This window comes from Balaenoptera physalus, assembly GCF_965194825.1.
Source record: "Balaenoptera physalus genome assembly, chromosome: 4".
NCBI lineage: Eukaryota > Metazoa > Chordata > Mammalia > Artiodactyla > Balaenopteridae > Balaenoptera > Balaenoptera physalus.
This window is the reverse complement of record NC_138891.1, coordinates 39,401,139-39,413,954: the sequence shown is the minus strand read 5'-3', so window position 1 is coordinate 39,413,954 and position 12,816 is coordinate 39,401,139. Positions and strand designations below refer to the sequence as shown.

Sequence of the window (12,816 nt, the reverse complement as noted above, 5' to 3'; positions counted from 1 at the left end):
TAGAGGTTCCTCAAAAAAATTAAAAATAGAACTACCATACAATCCAGCAATACCACTTTTGGGTATTTTTCCAAGAAAACAAAAACAATAATTTGAAAAGATATATGCACCCCTTTGTTCACTGCAGCATTATTTACAATAGCCAACATGGAAGCAACCTAAGTGTCCATGGATAAATGAATGAATAAAGATATCATACATATATACAATGGACTATTCCTCAGCCATAAAAAAGAATGAAATCTTGCCATTTGTGACAACCCAGACCTAAAGGGTATTATGCTAAGTGAAATAAGTCAGACCGAAAAAGACAAATTCCATACGATTTCACTTATATGTGAAATCTAAAAAACAAAACAAATGAATAGACGTAACAAAACAGAAACAGATTCACATACAACCAACCTTCTGATGGTTGCTGGGGGAGGGGGTTGCAGGGAATGAGTGAAATAGGTGAAGGAGATTAAGAGGAACAAACTTCCAGTTACAAAATAAGTCAAGGGACTATAACAGTACAGCATAAGAAATATAATCAGTAATATTGTGATAACTTTGTACAGTGACAGACCTAGACTTACTGTGGTGATCATTTTGTATAAAATGTATAAAATGATATAACATATAAAAATATCACTATGTTTTACACTTGAAACTAATATAATATTGTAAGTCAATTATACTTCAATTAAAATAAAACTAATCATAATTAGTAAAAAATAAATAAATTTCAATTAAAAAATAAAATCAAATAAAAAATTAAAATGACATTCTGTCAGTAAGACTATGAGGAAACAGAACTCTCTTACATTACTGAGAGGAATTCAGCAATTTCCAACAAAATTACAAACTTATTTACCTTTTGATTCAGCAATCCCACTTCTAGGAATTTCCCCTGAAGATACACCTCCAACAATACAAAAATACTCAAGCACCAGGTTATTCATGACAGCTTTTTAGTAACTGTAAAATTTTGGCACTGTCTTTAAGGTCCATACCTAGGAAACTGGCTAAACAAATCATGATACATCCACACAATGAAGTACAATAAGCAGCTATAAAAAATGAGTAAGAGTACTATTAATTGATATAGTGATTTCCAAGATATATTAGTAAATAGAAAAAGCAAAGTGCAAAGAGTATCTATAGTATGCCATATATATAACCACTACTTTGTTTAAAAAGAAATGGAGGAAAGCTAAAACACAAACTAATAGGATTAGTTCTAGGAGGTGGTTAGGAACAGGATAGACGGTATAAAGGGGCATGATATTTCTCCATGCACACCTTTTATAGTGCTGTCTTTTGGAACCATGTTAATGCTTCACATACTAAAATAAAGGCGGGGGGACCAAAAAGTAAATACAATTTAAAAACTTAGGGGATAAAAAAACTTAAAATGAAATATAAACAGAAACAAATGAACCTAACTCTTCAAAGAAACTAACCATAATAAAGTGGAGAGGAGAACCAAATACCCCAGAGTAAAGATAAAAAGAACCATAAAAAATATCTGACTCTATAAGTTTGCTTTTCAAAGTGGTACATATCAGCAATTTTGTAACTACTTTCTGTGTATCCTAGAATTGAGGAAATAAGTAAATATACTGTGAATAATAGTAGGTTTCTTACTGTTTTAAAAGGAAGTGACATGATACATGTCACAACTTGAGTACTTCAAGAAGAATATAAAAACTATACTAAAAAGCATAATCATCAAATTACTCTATAAGTTATCCACGGAACTTGCAGTAACTTCACACATTTGATTTCTCTCCTTCTGCCATCCCTCAAAACATGCTTCATCTTGTTTTTTAGACATGTAACAACAAAGTTTTGTGAAAGTATTTGACTTTGCATGACTGAAATCACTCTTTTCTATTAAAAAGCACAGAGATCTTAACAACGTACCTGTAAATTTAGAATCACATAGTACTTTTTCTTTGAAAAACTCACTACAGTTAACCCTTGAACAACATGGGTTTGAACTGTGAGGGTCCATTTATACGTGGTTTTTTTTTCAATAAATACTGCAGTACTGAACTTATGGTTACCAGGGAAAAGGTGGGGGGAAGGGATAGTTAGGAAGTTTGGGATTGACACGTACACACTGCTATATTTAAAATGGATAACTGGGCTTCCCTGGTGGCGCAGTGGTTGAGAATCTGCCTGCCAATGCAGGGGACACAGGTTCGAGCCCTGGTCTGGGAAGATCCCACATGCCGTGGATCAATTAGGCCTGTGAGCCACGGTTACTGAGCCTGCGCGTCTGGAGCCTGTGCTCCGCAACAAGAGAGGCCGCGATAATGAGAGGCCCACGCACCGCGATGAAGAGTGGCCCCCACTTGCCGCAACTAGAGAAAGCCCTCGCACAGAAACGAAGACCCAACACAGCCATAAATAAATAAATTAATTGATTTAAAAAAATAATAAAAATAAAAAAAATATATAATGGATAACCAACAAGGACCTACTGTATAGCACAGGAAACTCTGCTCGACATTATATAACAACCTAAATGGGAAAAGAATTTGAGAAAGAATACATACATGTATACATATAACTGAATCACTTTGCTGTACACCTGAAACTAACACAACATTGTCCATCAACTATACTCCAAGGGCTTCCCTGGTGGAGCAGTGGTTAAGAATCCACCTGCCAATGCAGGGGACACGGGTTCGAGCCCGGGTTCGAGCCCTGGTCCGGGAATATCCCACATGCCACAGAGCAACTAAGCCTGTGCGCTACAACTACTGAGCCTGCGCTCTACAGCCCGTGAGCCACAACTACTGAGCCCACATGATACAACTACTGAAGCCCACACGCCTAGAGCCCATGCTCTGCAACAAAAGCCACCACAATGAGAAGCCCGTGCACAGCAATGAAGAGTATCCCCCGCTCACCACAATTAGAGAAAGCCCGCTTGCAACAATGAAGACCCAATGCAGCCAAAAATAAAATTAAAAAACAAAAAAATAAAAAAAATAAAACTATACTCCAATGTAAAATAAAAACTAAAACAAAGGGACGTCCCTGGTGGTGCAGTGTTAAGACTCCGCCTGCCAATGCAGGGGACATTGGCTCGAGCACTGGTCCGGGAAGATCCACATGCCATGGAGCAAATAAGCCCATGAACCACAACTACTGAGCCTGCACTCTAGAGCATGCAAGCAACAACTACTGAGCGTGCGAGCCACAACTACTGAAGCCCATGCGCCTAGAGCCTGTGCTCTGCAACAAGAGAAGCCACAGCAACAAGAAGCCCGCGAACCGCATGAAGAGTAGCCCCCGCTCTCCACAACTAGAGAAAGACCACGCACAACAACGAAGACCCAACACAGCCAAAAATAAATAAATAAATAAATAAAAACTTTAAAGAAAATACTATAACACTACACGATCCACAGTTGGTTGGATATGTAGATGCGGAACCGTGGATACAGAAGGCCAACCATGGGACCTGAGAATCCTCAGATTTTGGTACCTGCAGCAGGTTCTGGAATCAATCCCCTGTACATATTAAGGAACGAATGTACTTACAACTTCTTTATTTAAATTAAAGTCTTAGTTAACTAAACTGTTCAAAGAATGAGTTGTTCAGTTTTCTTCTTAAACCAAGATTAACCTAGAAACTCATTTAGTTTAAACATTTTGAAGAATAAATTCCTAAAATACATTACCAAAATAATGTTGTGTATAAAACATGGATAAAGTATTTTCTCAAAATGTAGGACTTTTCAGTGTCTCCAGATTATTTAGTTATTGCAGTTAAATGCAGAAGTGTCGATGCAAGATTCTGAGAAGTTGCTGTTTTGAATAAACCTCTGAACTTGCTTCCTCATATACAAAATGAAGGTATTACCCTGCGTGACAGCCTGCCAGTTACAAAACTCAAAACATTTAGTAAAATGCATGTGTGCTGGATAATTTGTTGCTGACTAGATGCCCACTGCCATTCCTTTTAAAGTCTTCCTTGCACTGCAAAAGAGAAGAAATTAACGTCTGCAGATTCCCCTCTGTAGGAAGTAATAGGTAGATACTTGGGTAGAGAAGCAGCTTCCTGGTAAGTAGTTTCTTGAGAACCACACACTTTGGTGCTACAAACCCAGAGTTCTTAAGATTTCCAGTGACTTCTAAGAAAAGAAGCAGCTTCCACGCTTAGGCTAAAATAATCAATAACAGCTTCCCTAATTCCCTGAGCCCCTCCAAAGGTTACATAAACCTTTAATTCCCCATCTTAAAACCTTGATGCTTGGAACTGAGTGACTTGTATTTTCCTAACCAAAATGTCATTGACTTATAAAGTGTGTATGGAAATACTCTACAAAATGTAGAAGACCACACAAAAGCATGGATTATTATTTCTATTCTCACTGACAGGAAATTTTCAACTGAAGTTGTTTTCTGGTAATCAGCTTCTACAAGCAAGGCATTATATTAGGTACCAAGAGATTGCCCTGCAAGAGTTTACAATATATGAGAATAACAAAAACAATGTTCATAATGTAACTGTTACAAATCAGGAATCAACTGTGATGGTGAGTCAGAGAAAGGATGGATTAAATTTGACTTGGGAGTGAAAAGGTAAAAATCAAAGAAGGATTTAAGGAAGAAGAAAATTAGAGATTAAATAGAACTGAACACTAAAGGGTAGGAAAACTTCTCAAAGTAGAGATAATATAAGAAACTGGAAGAAAGAGCATGCTGAAAGAAACAAAGCTAGCAACTCAGAGACATAGATGGAGAACAAAAGGCATGTAACACAGAATGGCTTGCGTGTATGTTGTGTGTGTACAAAGGAGAGGAGGCTGAGGCCAAATAATACAAGGCCAGAAAAGTTAAACATTTGGACTTTACTGCTATTATCCAACTTCAGATTCAGAGAGATTTATAGAATTTTATGCCCAGATAATAAAATCAGGCTGCTAATATACCCCCACAACTAGAGCCTAATAGAATGAAAAACTAAACAGAGAAAAGAAACTGATCTTCCTAAAATGCTGTTTTTATCCTAGCACTCTTCTTCTCAGAAACCTTCAATAACTTCTGAATACCTGCTTCTATCAAGTCCCTCCATACCATGGTCCCCATCCGATTCAACCATATTTTCTAGCATTATCCAAAACGTACAACCCTCTCCAGATAGGCCATGCTCTGTATTATTTGCCCTTGAGCACAGCCAGAAAATGCAGGTGGAGTGACATCACGTCTGCTCAGGCTCCTATAACAAAATACCATAGACTGGGCAGCTCAAACAACAGAAACGTATTTCTCACAGAGGTTGTAAAGTCAAAGATCAATATGCCAGCAGACTGGTTCCTGATAAGAGCTCTTCCTGGTTTGTAGATGGCCACTTTTCACTGTGTCCTCACAAGGCCTATCCTCTGAGTGCATGCTCAAAGAGAAAGATCTCTCCCTCTCTTCTTATAAGGCCACTAGCCTTATTGGATTAGGACCTCACCCTTTTGACCTTATTTAACTTTAATTACCTCCATAAAGACACTATCTCCAATTACAGTTTCACTGGGGATTGGGACTTCAATATATGAATTTAGGGGGGACACAAACATTCACTCCATAACACACTGGGTTATTTCTGAAGCTAGACCTTAAGAGATTTTGCAACTTCTGTTCTTCTTGAAATACTTCCTCTACCATGTGAAAAAGTCCAGCCATTCCTACTGGAGGATGAGAAGTCACAGGGAAAATAAGGGACCCCCAGACAACAGCCAATAGCCAGCACCAAATGCCAGATACTGTATGACACCACACTGGACCATCCAGTTTCAGTCAAGCTATCAGATAACTAGAACCACATAAGTGACCCCAGATGAGACTAGCAGAAGAACTGCTAGCTAAGCTCAGTCAAAACTGTACATCATGAAAAAAGAAATGATTATTGCTTTAAGTCACTAAATTTGGGGACAGTGTGTTACAAAGCAATAAACATCTGATATGGCATACCTTCTTGTTCTGCTTTTTGACCTAGATCTCTGAGCTCTATAGGATTTCCCTCGACCCCTTGAACGACTTCGACTTCGTTTTCTTCTAGAGCCATAAGAAGAGCTACTGCTTGATCGATGCCTTCGTCTGAAATAAAATATAATCAGATATTACTTGCCTCCCAAATATGATCAGATACTAATATGGTATGAGAACTATACCAGTTTGTATCTTCTCGTCTACAAAGGACAGACAAAGGATGAAGACCCACGCGCTGGGCGTGGGGGAAAACAAAACAAAACCCTTTGGGGGTTGAGACTCATAAATATATAACCACAAAAAGAAAAGTGTTTTACCCAGAAAAATTAAAAGCACAGAAACATACGAACTCTAAAGAATGTTACTCTCACTACTACATAAGTAAAATCATGAAAATCACCTTCTATCATAAGAATGTGAGCGAGGCTGAAGATCTCTGGACCAAGATCTTGACTTTGACCTTGACTTCCTTCCACCTTTCTTTCGGCTATATGTTCTACTATCTGAAGAACTACTTGAAGAAGACCGTCTACGGTGTTTCTTTTTTCTCTTGTTTCTGCTTTCTTCTTCAGTATCAGATGACCGGCGTCCCATTTCTACAGGTTTAAATTCAAAGAAAATTATTTCTAACATAATGGCACAATGGATGAAATTCAATACAGTAATTTTTTTAACTATGTAAAAATTTTAAATGTCTTATTTAAAGTAAAATTTTAAATGTACAAGTCTTCTTAACAAGACAAGAGAAACAGCTCTACTACAGTCTTCTAGCTCTATCAGTTAACTGTTTTTACAATTTATGAACAATGTAAACTTGTCCTAAATTTTTTCAAATGTCTCCCAAAAAGAGTCAGCCCTGAGGACAGTTCATTATAACAATTTCCTTATAATTTAAGTTGCATTTATTGTTAATTATATGATATTTGGTTTAGGGATCAACTAACTATATTCTCATATTTCCCTAAAGATAACAGATGTTTTACTATCTTTTAGAGTTACATTTTTCTAACTGAAAATTCTAAAATTTTAAATGGATAAGACCTCATTGGAGGACTTCCCTGGTGCCACAGTGGTTAAGACTCCATGCTACCAATTCAGGGGACCCAGGTTCAATCCCTGGTCCAGGAACTAGATCCCACATGCATGCTGCAACTAAGAATTAGCATGCCACAACTAAGAAGCCAGCGAGCCACAACTAAGGAGCCCACGAGCCACAACTAAGGAGCCCGTGAGCCGCAACTAAGGAGTTTGCCTGCCACAACTAAGGAGCCTGCATCCCACAACTAAGACCGGCGCAACCAAATAAATAAATATATTAAGAAAAAAGAAAAAAAGACCTCATTAACCATCAACAATGTACAAATTGGGACTTCCCTGGTGGTGCAGTGGTTAAGAATCCGCCTGCCAATGCAGGGGACACGGGTTTGAGCCCAGTCCGGAAAGATCCCTCATGCCACAGAGCAACTAAGCCCGTGCGCCACAACTACTGAGCCTGCGCTCTAGAGCCTGTGAGCCACAACTACTGAGCCTGTGAGCCACAACTACTGAAACCCGTGCGCCTAGAGCCCGTGCTCCACAACAAGAGAAGCCACCGCAATAAGAAGCCTACGCACCACAACAGAGTAGCCCTCACTTGCTGCAACGAGAGAAAGCCCGCAGACAGCAACGAAGACCCAACGCAGCCAAAGATAAGTAAATAAAAGTTAAATAAATTTTTTTAAAAACCAAACTGAATCAATACACCATCACCACGTCACTTGTGAAATTTGAGGGAGGAAATGTTAAATAATGTACCAAAGTTGATGAAGCATTGTTAACTAAAGTACCAAAAATGAAGTCAACTCTTCACACTACTAATATCTATATAAAGTGGTGATATAATCCTTCCAGAAAGCAATTAAGCAATTTAAATAAAGAGTCATAAAAATGTTGCTGCTTTTCTGACAGAGCAATCCTATTTCTAGGAATATATCTGGAAAGTTTTTCTTAAGAGATATATTCATGAAAATATTCATTATAGCATTATTTAAAACTGCATGTACAGAGACTATAATTTAAGAAACTATGTATAAATAAGTAAGAGCAAAAATGAAAACAACTGATAAAATTTAAGTGAGGAAACTGGGTAAATTTTCTCTTTTTTAATTATATTCTATATGGCTATGGTATATTTGTATATTTAGTATACAAAAGAAAAAAATTACAGAAATAGAATATAAGGTTTTTATATTTAGGCATTAACTTAGCTGATAAGAAGCTTACTTGTCTTACTTTTAAGTTAGATTCTCATACGCAATTTTATTTTTTTACTAAAATCAGTATTAGCTATCTTTCAATGTCACATAAAAGCGAGATCCATCTTATGTAATAGTTAGGATAAATAGTTAATGGATCAGATAAACAAAAATCTCACACTTTCCTTTAATATTTACTCAAGTTAAATATCATTACTCTAAAGAAAGCAATACATTAAATTACAACTTTGCTTTCAGAACCAGGTGAGCCATCCCTTCCCTGACTCTAATGCAATACAAGTTGAAAAATCACTATTATAACTCAATTCAAGACTTAAAGCTATTTACCTGGAGCCAGAATTAGACTTTAAATATAGTTCTGAACCTCAAAGTTGTTCACATTTCTAACATTTCACAGTTCAACAAAACAATGGGAAAACTTGGTTTTGAAATGTTCAGTAAATCACTAGCATATCTAAGCCAGTTTCCTCACTGAAAACAAAACTGCACTGCATATAAGATCACCGTGATCCTTTCCAGCTTTCAAAATACTATGATTAGGAAATCCTACATATACATATAGTATATATGTACATATATGTATATATTTAAATGTGTGTATATAATATCCATTTACATATTTATATCCATATACCCATTATATATCATATGTAACCACATATCTCTGTGTGTGTGTATTTTCATTAAGAAATTTGTACATAATTGAGTAATAGTGATCATCTAACTGTTCTTATTTCCTGTCTCTTTCTTCCTTTCTTGTTTTCACCTTTAAACAGTTAAGAATTTTCTTTACCCACAAATAACCATATAAATTAAGATGAGTTTTTATTTATTATCTGGTTTAACAAATACTAAAATTAGAGTAAAAGATAAAAAAGCATAAATGCACAAGGATAAAGAGACCAGAGGAGAAAACAACAGGAACAGTAGACAAGATATGTCAACAAACTTTTAGCAAATGAAAAACAGATGCAGGATTTAGAGCTAAGAAAGCTGAACATCAAGCAACTGCAGAGAATTCCAACAGGAGAAAAGCCAATTCACATAGCAAAAATCAGAAAGGATCAGGAATTCGAGACACCAGATACCACAGCAGGCACAATGAGGCACAGAACTAAAAAACAAGGGAATTGGTTGAAAGCCTGTAAAAGAAGTAATCTCCCAGGTCCCCTCTGCCATCCAACCCAGATAAGTGACTACTATTCCCCAATCCCAGCAGGAGAGGTGGTTTATTTTGGAAAAATGATGAAACAGTGAAGCACCAGGTCCAGGGGCACAGTAAAAGATGGCAGAGAGATGCTCAACTAAAAGTTAAAGGGATTAAGTGAAAGTCTACAATCTAACAGTAAATACTGTAGCCCTGTGTGTGCTTGGATCCAAGAATTCAGATAGAGGATTCTTTTCTCCAAAAACTAAACAGTACCTGGAAGAAGATATATAAGTATTATAAAAGTATTATAACCAAGCCCAAACCTTGAACACAGTAAACTTTTTCTTTTTTTTTTCTTTGGCTGCGCCATGCAGCTTGTGGGATCTTAGTTCCCTGACCAGGGATTGAACCCAGGCACCTGGCAGTGAGAGCAAGAAGTCCTAACCACTGGACCACCAGGGAATTCCCCACAGTAAACTTTTTTTCTACAAACTTTTTTTGTTAACTTTTTAGTAATTATACAACAAAAAAAAATCAATCATGTGATGAAAGACTTCATCATAAGAGACAGAAGCCAAACAGAAAAAAAAAAAAAACAACTCATAGTAAACCCGGAACATACCAGAAAATTTTTTAAAAATCAGTTAATATCCTCAGAAATATATGAGAAGATGATCCAGCAAACAAGAATAGGAGGAACATCCATAGAACAGGAGAGAAAGCTTAAAATTTAAACAAATGATAATTTCTAAGAAATTCAATAGGCTTAGAAGATACTATCAAAGCACTCATGAAAAGTAAAAAAATAAAAAGATAAAAAACAGAAGGTAAAAGAGGATCAATCCAGGAAGTCCAATATCCAATTGATATGCATTCCAGAAAGAAACAGAGCATAGAAAAGAGATAAAGAAAAATATCCAAAGAATAATTTTTAAAATTTCCAGAACTGAAAGACATGAATTGCCCTAAATCCCTGAGACAATGAATTTAAAGACTTATACCAGACATACCTCATAAAACTTCAGAAACGAGGAATACAAAGAAGATCTAGAAACTTCTAAAGATAAAAAAATGGGTATTTATCTCTTGTAAAAATAAAATACAGTGTGTGTGTGTGAAAAAAAAAAAGTGGGGAATCACAATAAAAGGCACAGGGCTTCTCAGCAGCAACATAGCAAACCATGGTGACTTGCCTTCAAAATTCTAAGTGAAAATTATTTTCTAACTACAATCTATATTCAGCCCCGTCATAGATCTAATACGAGATCAAAATAAAGACATTTTCTGATATGCAAAGGCTCAAAACTACACCTCACACTCACCCTTTTTTAGGAAGGTACTGAAGGATGTGCTCTACCAAAAGGAGAGAGTGAACAAAGATGACCCAGATTCAGAAAACAAGTGGTCTAACACTTGAGATAGGTTAAAAAGTTCCAGGATGACAGCAGGCCCAGGTACAAGGGATACATCAATGAACAAGAGAGAAAAATCCTTGCCCTCAAGGAGCTTACATTCCAGTTTAACAGCAGTTCTCAAAGTGGTTCTCTAGACCCTGGGGGTCCCTAAGACCTCAGAGGATCCAACAAGTCGAAACTATTTTTATTATAATACTAAAACATGATTTACCTTTTTCACTGTGTTGACTTTTGCGCTGATAACGTAGAAGCAATGGTAGGCAAAATTGCTGGTGATTTAACGGGAATCAAGGCAATGGGGCCAAATGGTACTAGCAGTCATTGCATTCTTCACTGCAACACACAGTTCATTAAAAAAAAAAAAAAAAAGCATTTTCACTTAGGAATGTCCTTGATAAAGCAGTACAAGTCATTAATTTTATTAAATTTCAACCCTTGAGAACACATCTTAATATTCTGTGTGATGAATTAGGAAATACACATAACTGCTGCTGCATACTGAAGAACGATGGTTATCTTGAGAAAAGTATTTGTGCAGCTGCATTACAAGTTGAACTAGCTGCTTTTATCATGAAACACTATTTATTTTAAAGAACTGACTACGATTATTCAGACTTGGGTATTTGACAGACATTTTCTCAAAAATGAATTAAGGGAGTCTTTCACTTCAAGGAAAGTGTCAATTTGTTGCCAATGATAAAATTTGAGCTCTCAAGCAAAAATCAAAATGTTGGATAACTTGTATTTGTCACCATGAGATTGACAGCTTCTCAGCACTTAAAGATTCCTCTGATGAGATCAATGGTGATATTAACATACGGGAATTTTTAAAATATTATATAATGAAGGGTGTCAATATCTGGAAGATATGCATAACTCAGTGAACCAGTATTTTCCAACAGACCAATGCATGATGTCACAGAATCATATATGAGTAAAAAATCCATTCACAGTGCAAGACAGACCAATAGATTTTAATGTTAGCATGAAAAGGTCAATGATATAGTTTCAAATAACACATTGCAACCAACCTTTAAGAAACTACTTGTCAAGTTCTGGAGTAGTATTAAAGAAGTAATTATCTGAAAAGGCTATTAAAATACTACTTTTTCCAACACCATATCTGTGTGAATCCAGATTTTCTTCATATACTTCTTCATTCAAAAAACTCATCACAATAGACTGAATACAGAAGCAGATATAAGAATACAACTGTCTTCTATTAAGCCAGATAGTAGAGATTTGCAAAAATGAAAAATAATGCCACTTTTCTCACTAAGTTTGTTTTGTTTTGGAAAATACATCTATTTTTCATATCAAATATGTTATTTATGTTACCAAGTAATGGGTTTATTATTGTTATTTTTAAGTGGATTAATAAATATTTTGAATTTTTCTGGCTTAATTACTAGTAAGGCAATATTTCTAGATATAGCCCATGTAGATAAAAGTTTGTAGGGTCCTCGGGACTTCCCTGGTGGTCCAGTGGATAAGACTCCACACTCCCAATGCAGGGGGCCCAGGTTGGATCCCTGGTCAGGGAACTAGATCTCACTCGCACGCATGCCACAACTAAAGATCCCGTATGCCACAACTAAGACGTGGTGCAGCCAAAGTAAATACATAAATAAATAAATAAATAAATATTTTTTTTAAAAAGTTCGTAGGGTTCTCAATAACTTTTAAGAATCTAAAGTGATCCTAAAACTAAAAACTGTGAGACCCACTACTCTAAGGTACCCACAGTCATTTCCATTCTCCATTTTTGTCCAGCTTATTAAGTCCCTATAGAAGGCATTAAGAAGTAGGAAAAAAAGAAAAGGACATACATCTAATTATGTACCCTGTTGGTGACCAAAAAAGAGATTGAGAGATGGGTGTAAATTTTTTCTATGTTTTAATATCAAATAACATAATTCATCCATATTAGAAGAATGGTTACACTTAACTCAGAAAAGTTAATGGAAGATATAAAATCCTTCCTTAGAGCAATCGGGTGAAAAAAAGTTTAAAA

The 12,816-nt window shown here is 36.1% G+C and overlaps 1 protein-coding gene and 1 long non-coding RNA gene across 6 annotated transcripts in view; one reads left to right on the top strand and one right to left on the bottom strand.

The window, feature by feature from the left end:
* The window catches only part of LOC309659752, a 167,492-nt gene that overhangs the window by 111,941 nt on the left and 42,735 nt on the right, over nt 1–12,816 (top strand). The window lies entirely within an intron of this gene.
* Nucleotides 1–12,816, bottom strand: part of RSRC1 (arginine and serine rich coiled-coil 1) — a 421,395-nt gene that overhangs the window by 405,669 nt on the left and 2,910 nt on the right. For 3 of the 5 annotated variants that reach the window (XM_082459641.1, XM_082459640.1, XM_082459637.1), the window contains exons 2-3: nt 6,383–6,578; nt 5,965–6,090 (exon numbers count right to left, since the gene is read on the bottom strand). In XM_082459641.1, the coding sequence (XP_082315767.1) occupies nt 5,965–6,090; nt 6,383–6,576 (320 nt within the window). In that variant the 5' untranslated portion in view covers nt 6,577–6,578. Of the gene's footprint in view, nt 1–5,964; nt 6,091–6,382; nt 6,579–11,013; nt 11,136–12,816 lie in introns of all 5 variants that reach the window. The other 2 variants (XM_082459638.1, XM_082459639.1) reach the window with 1 other exon arrangement.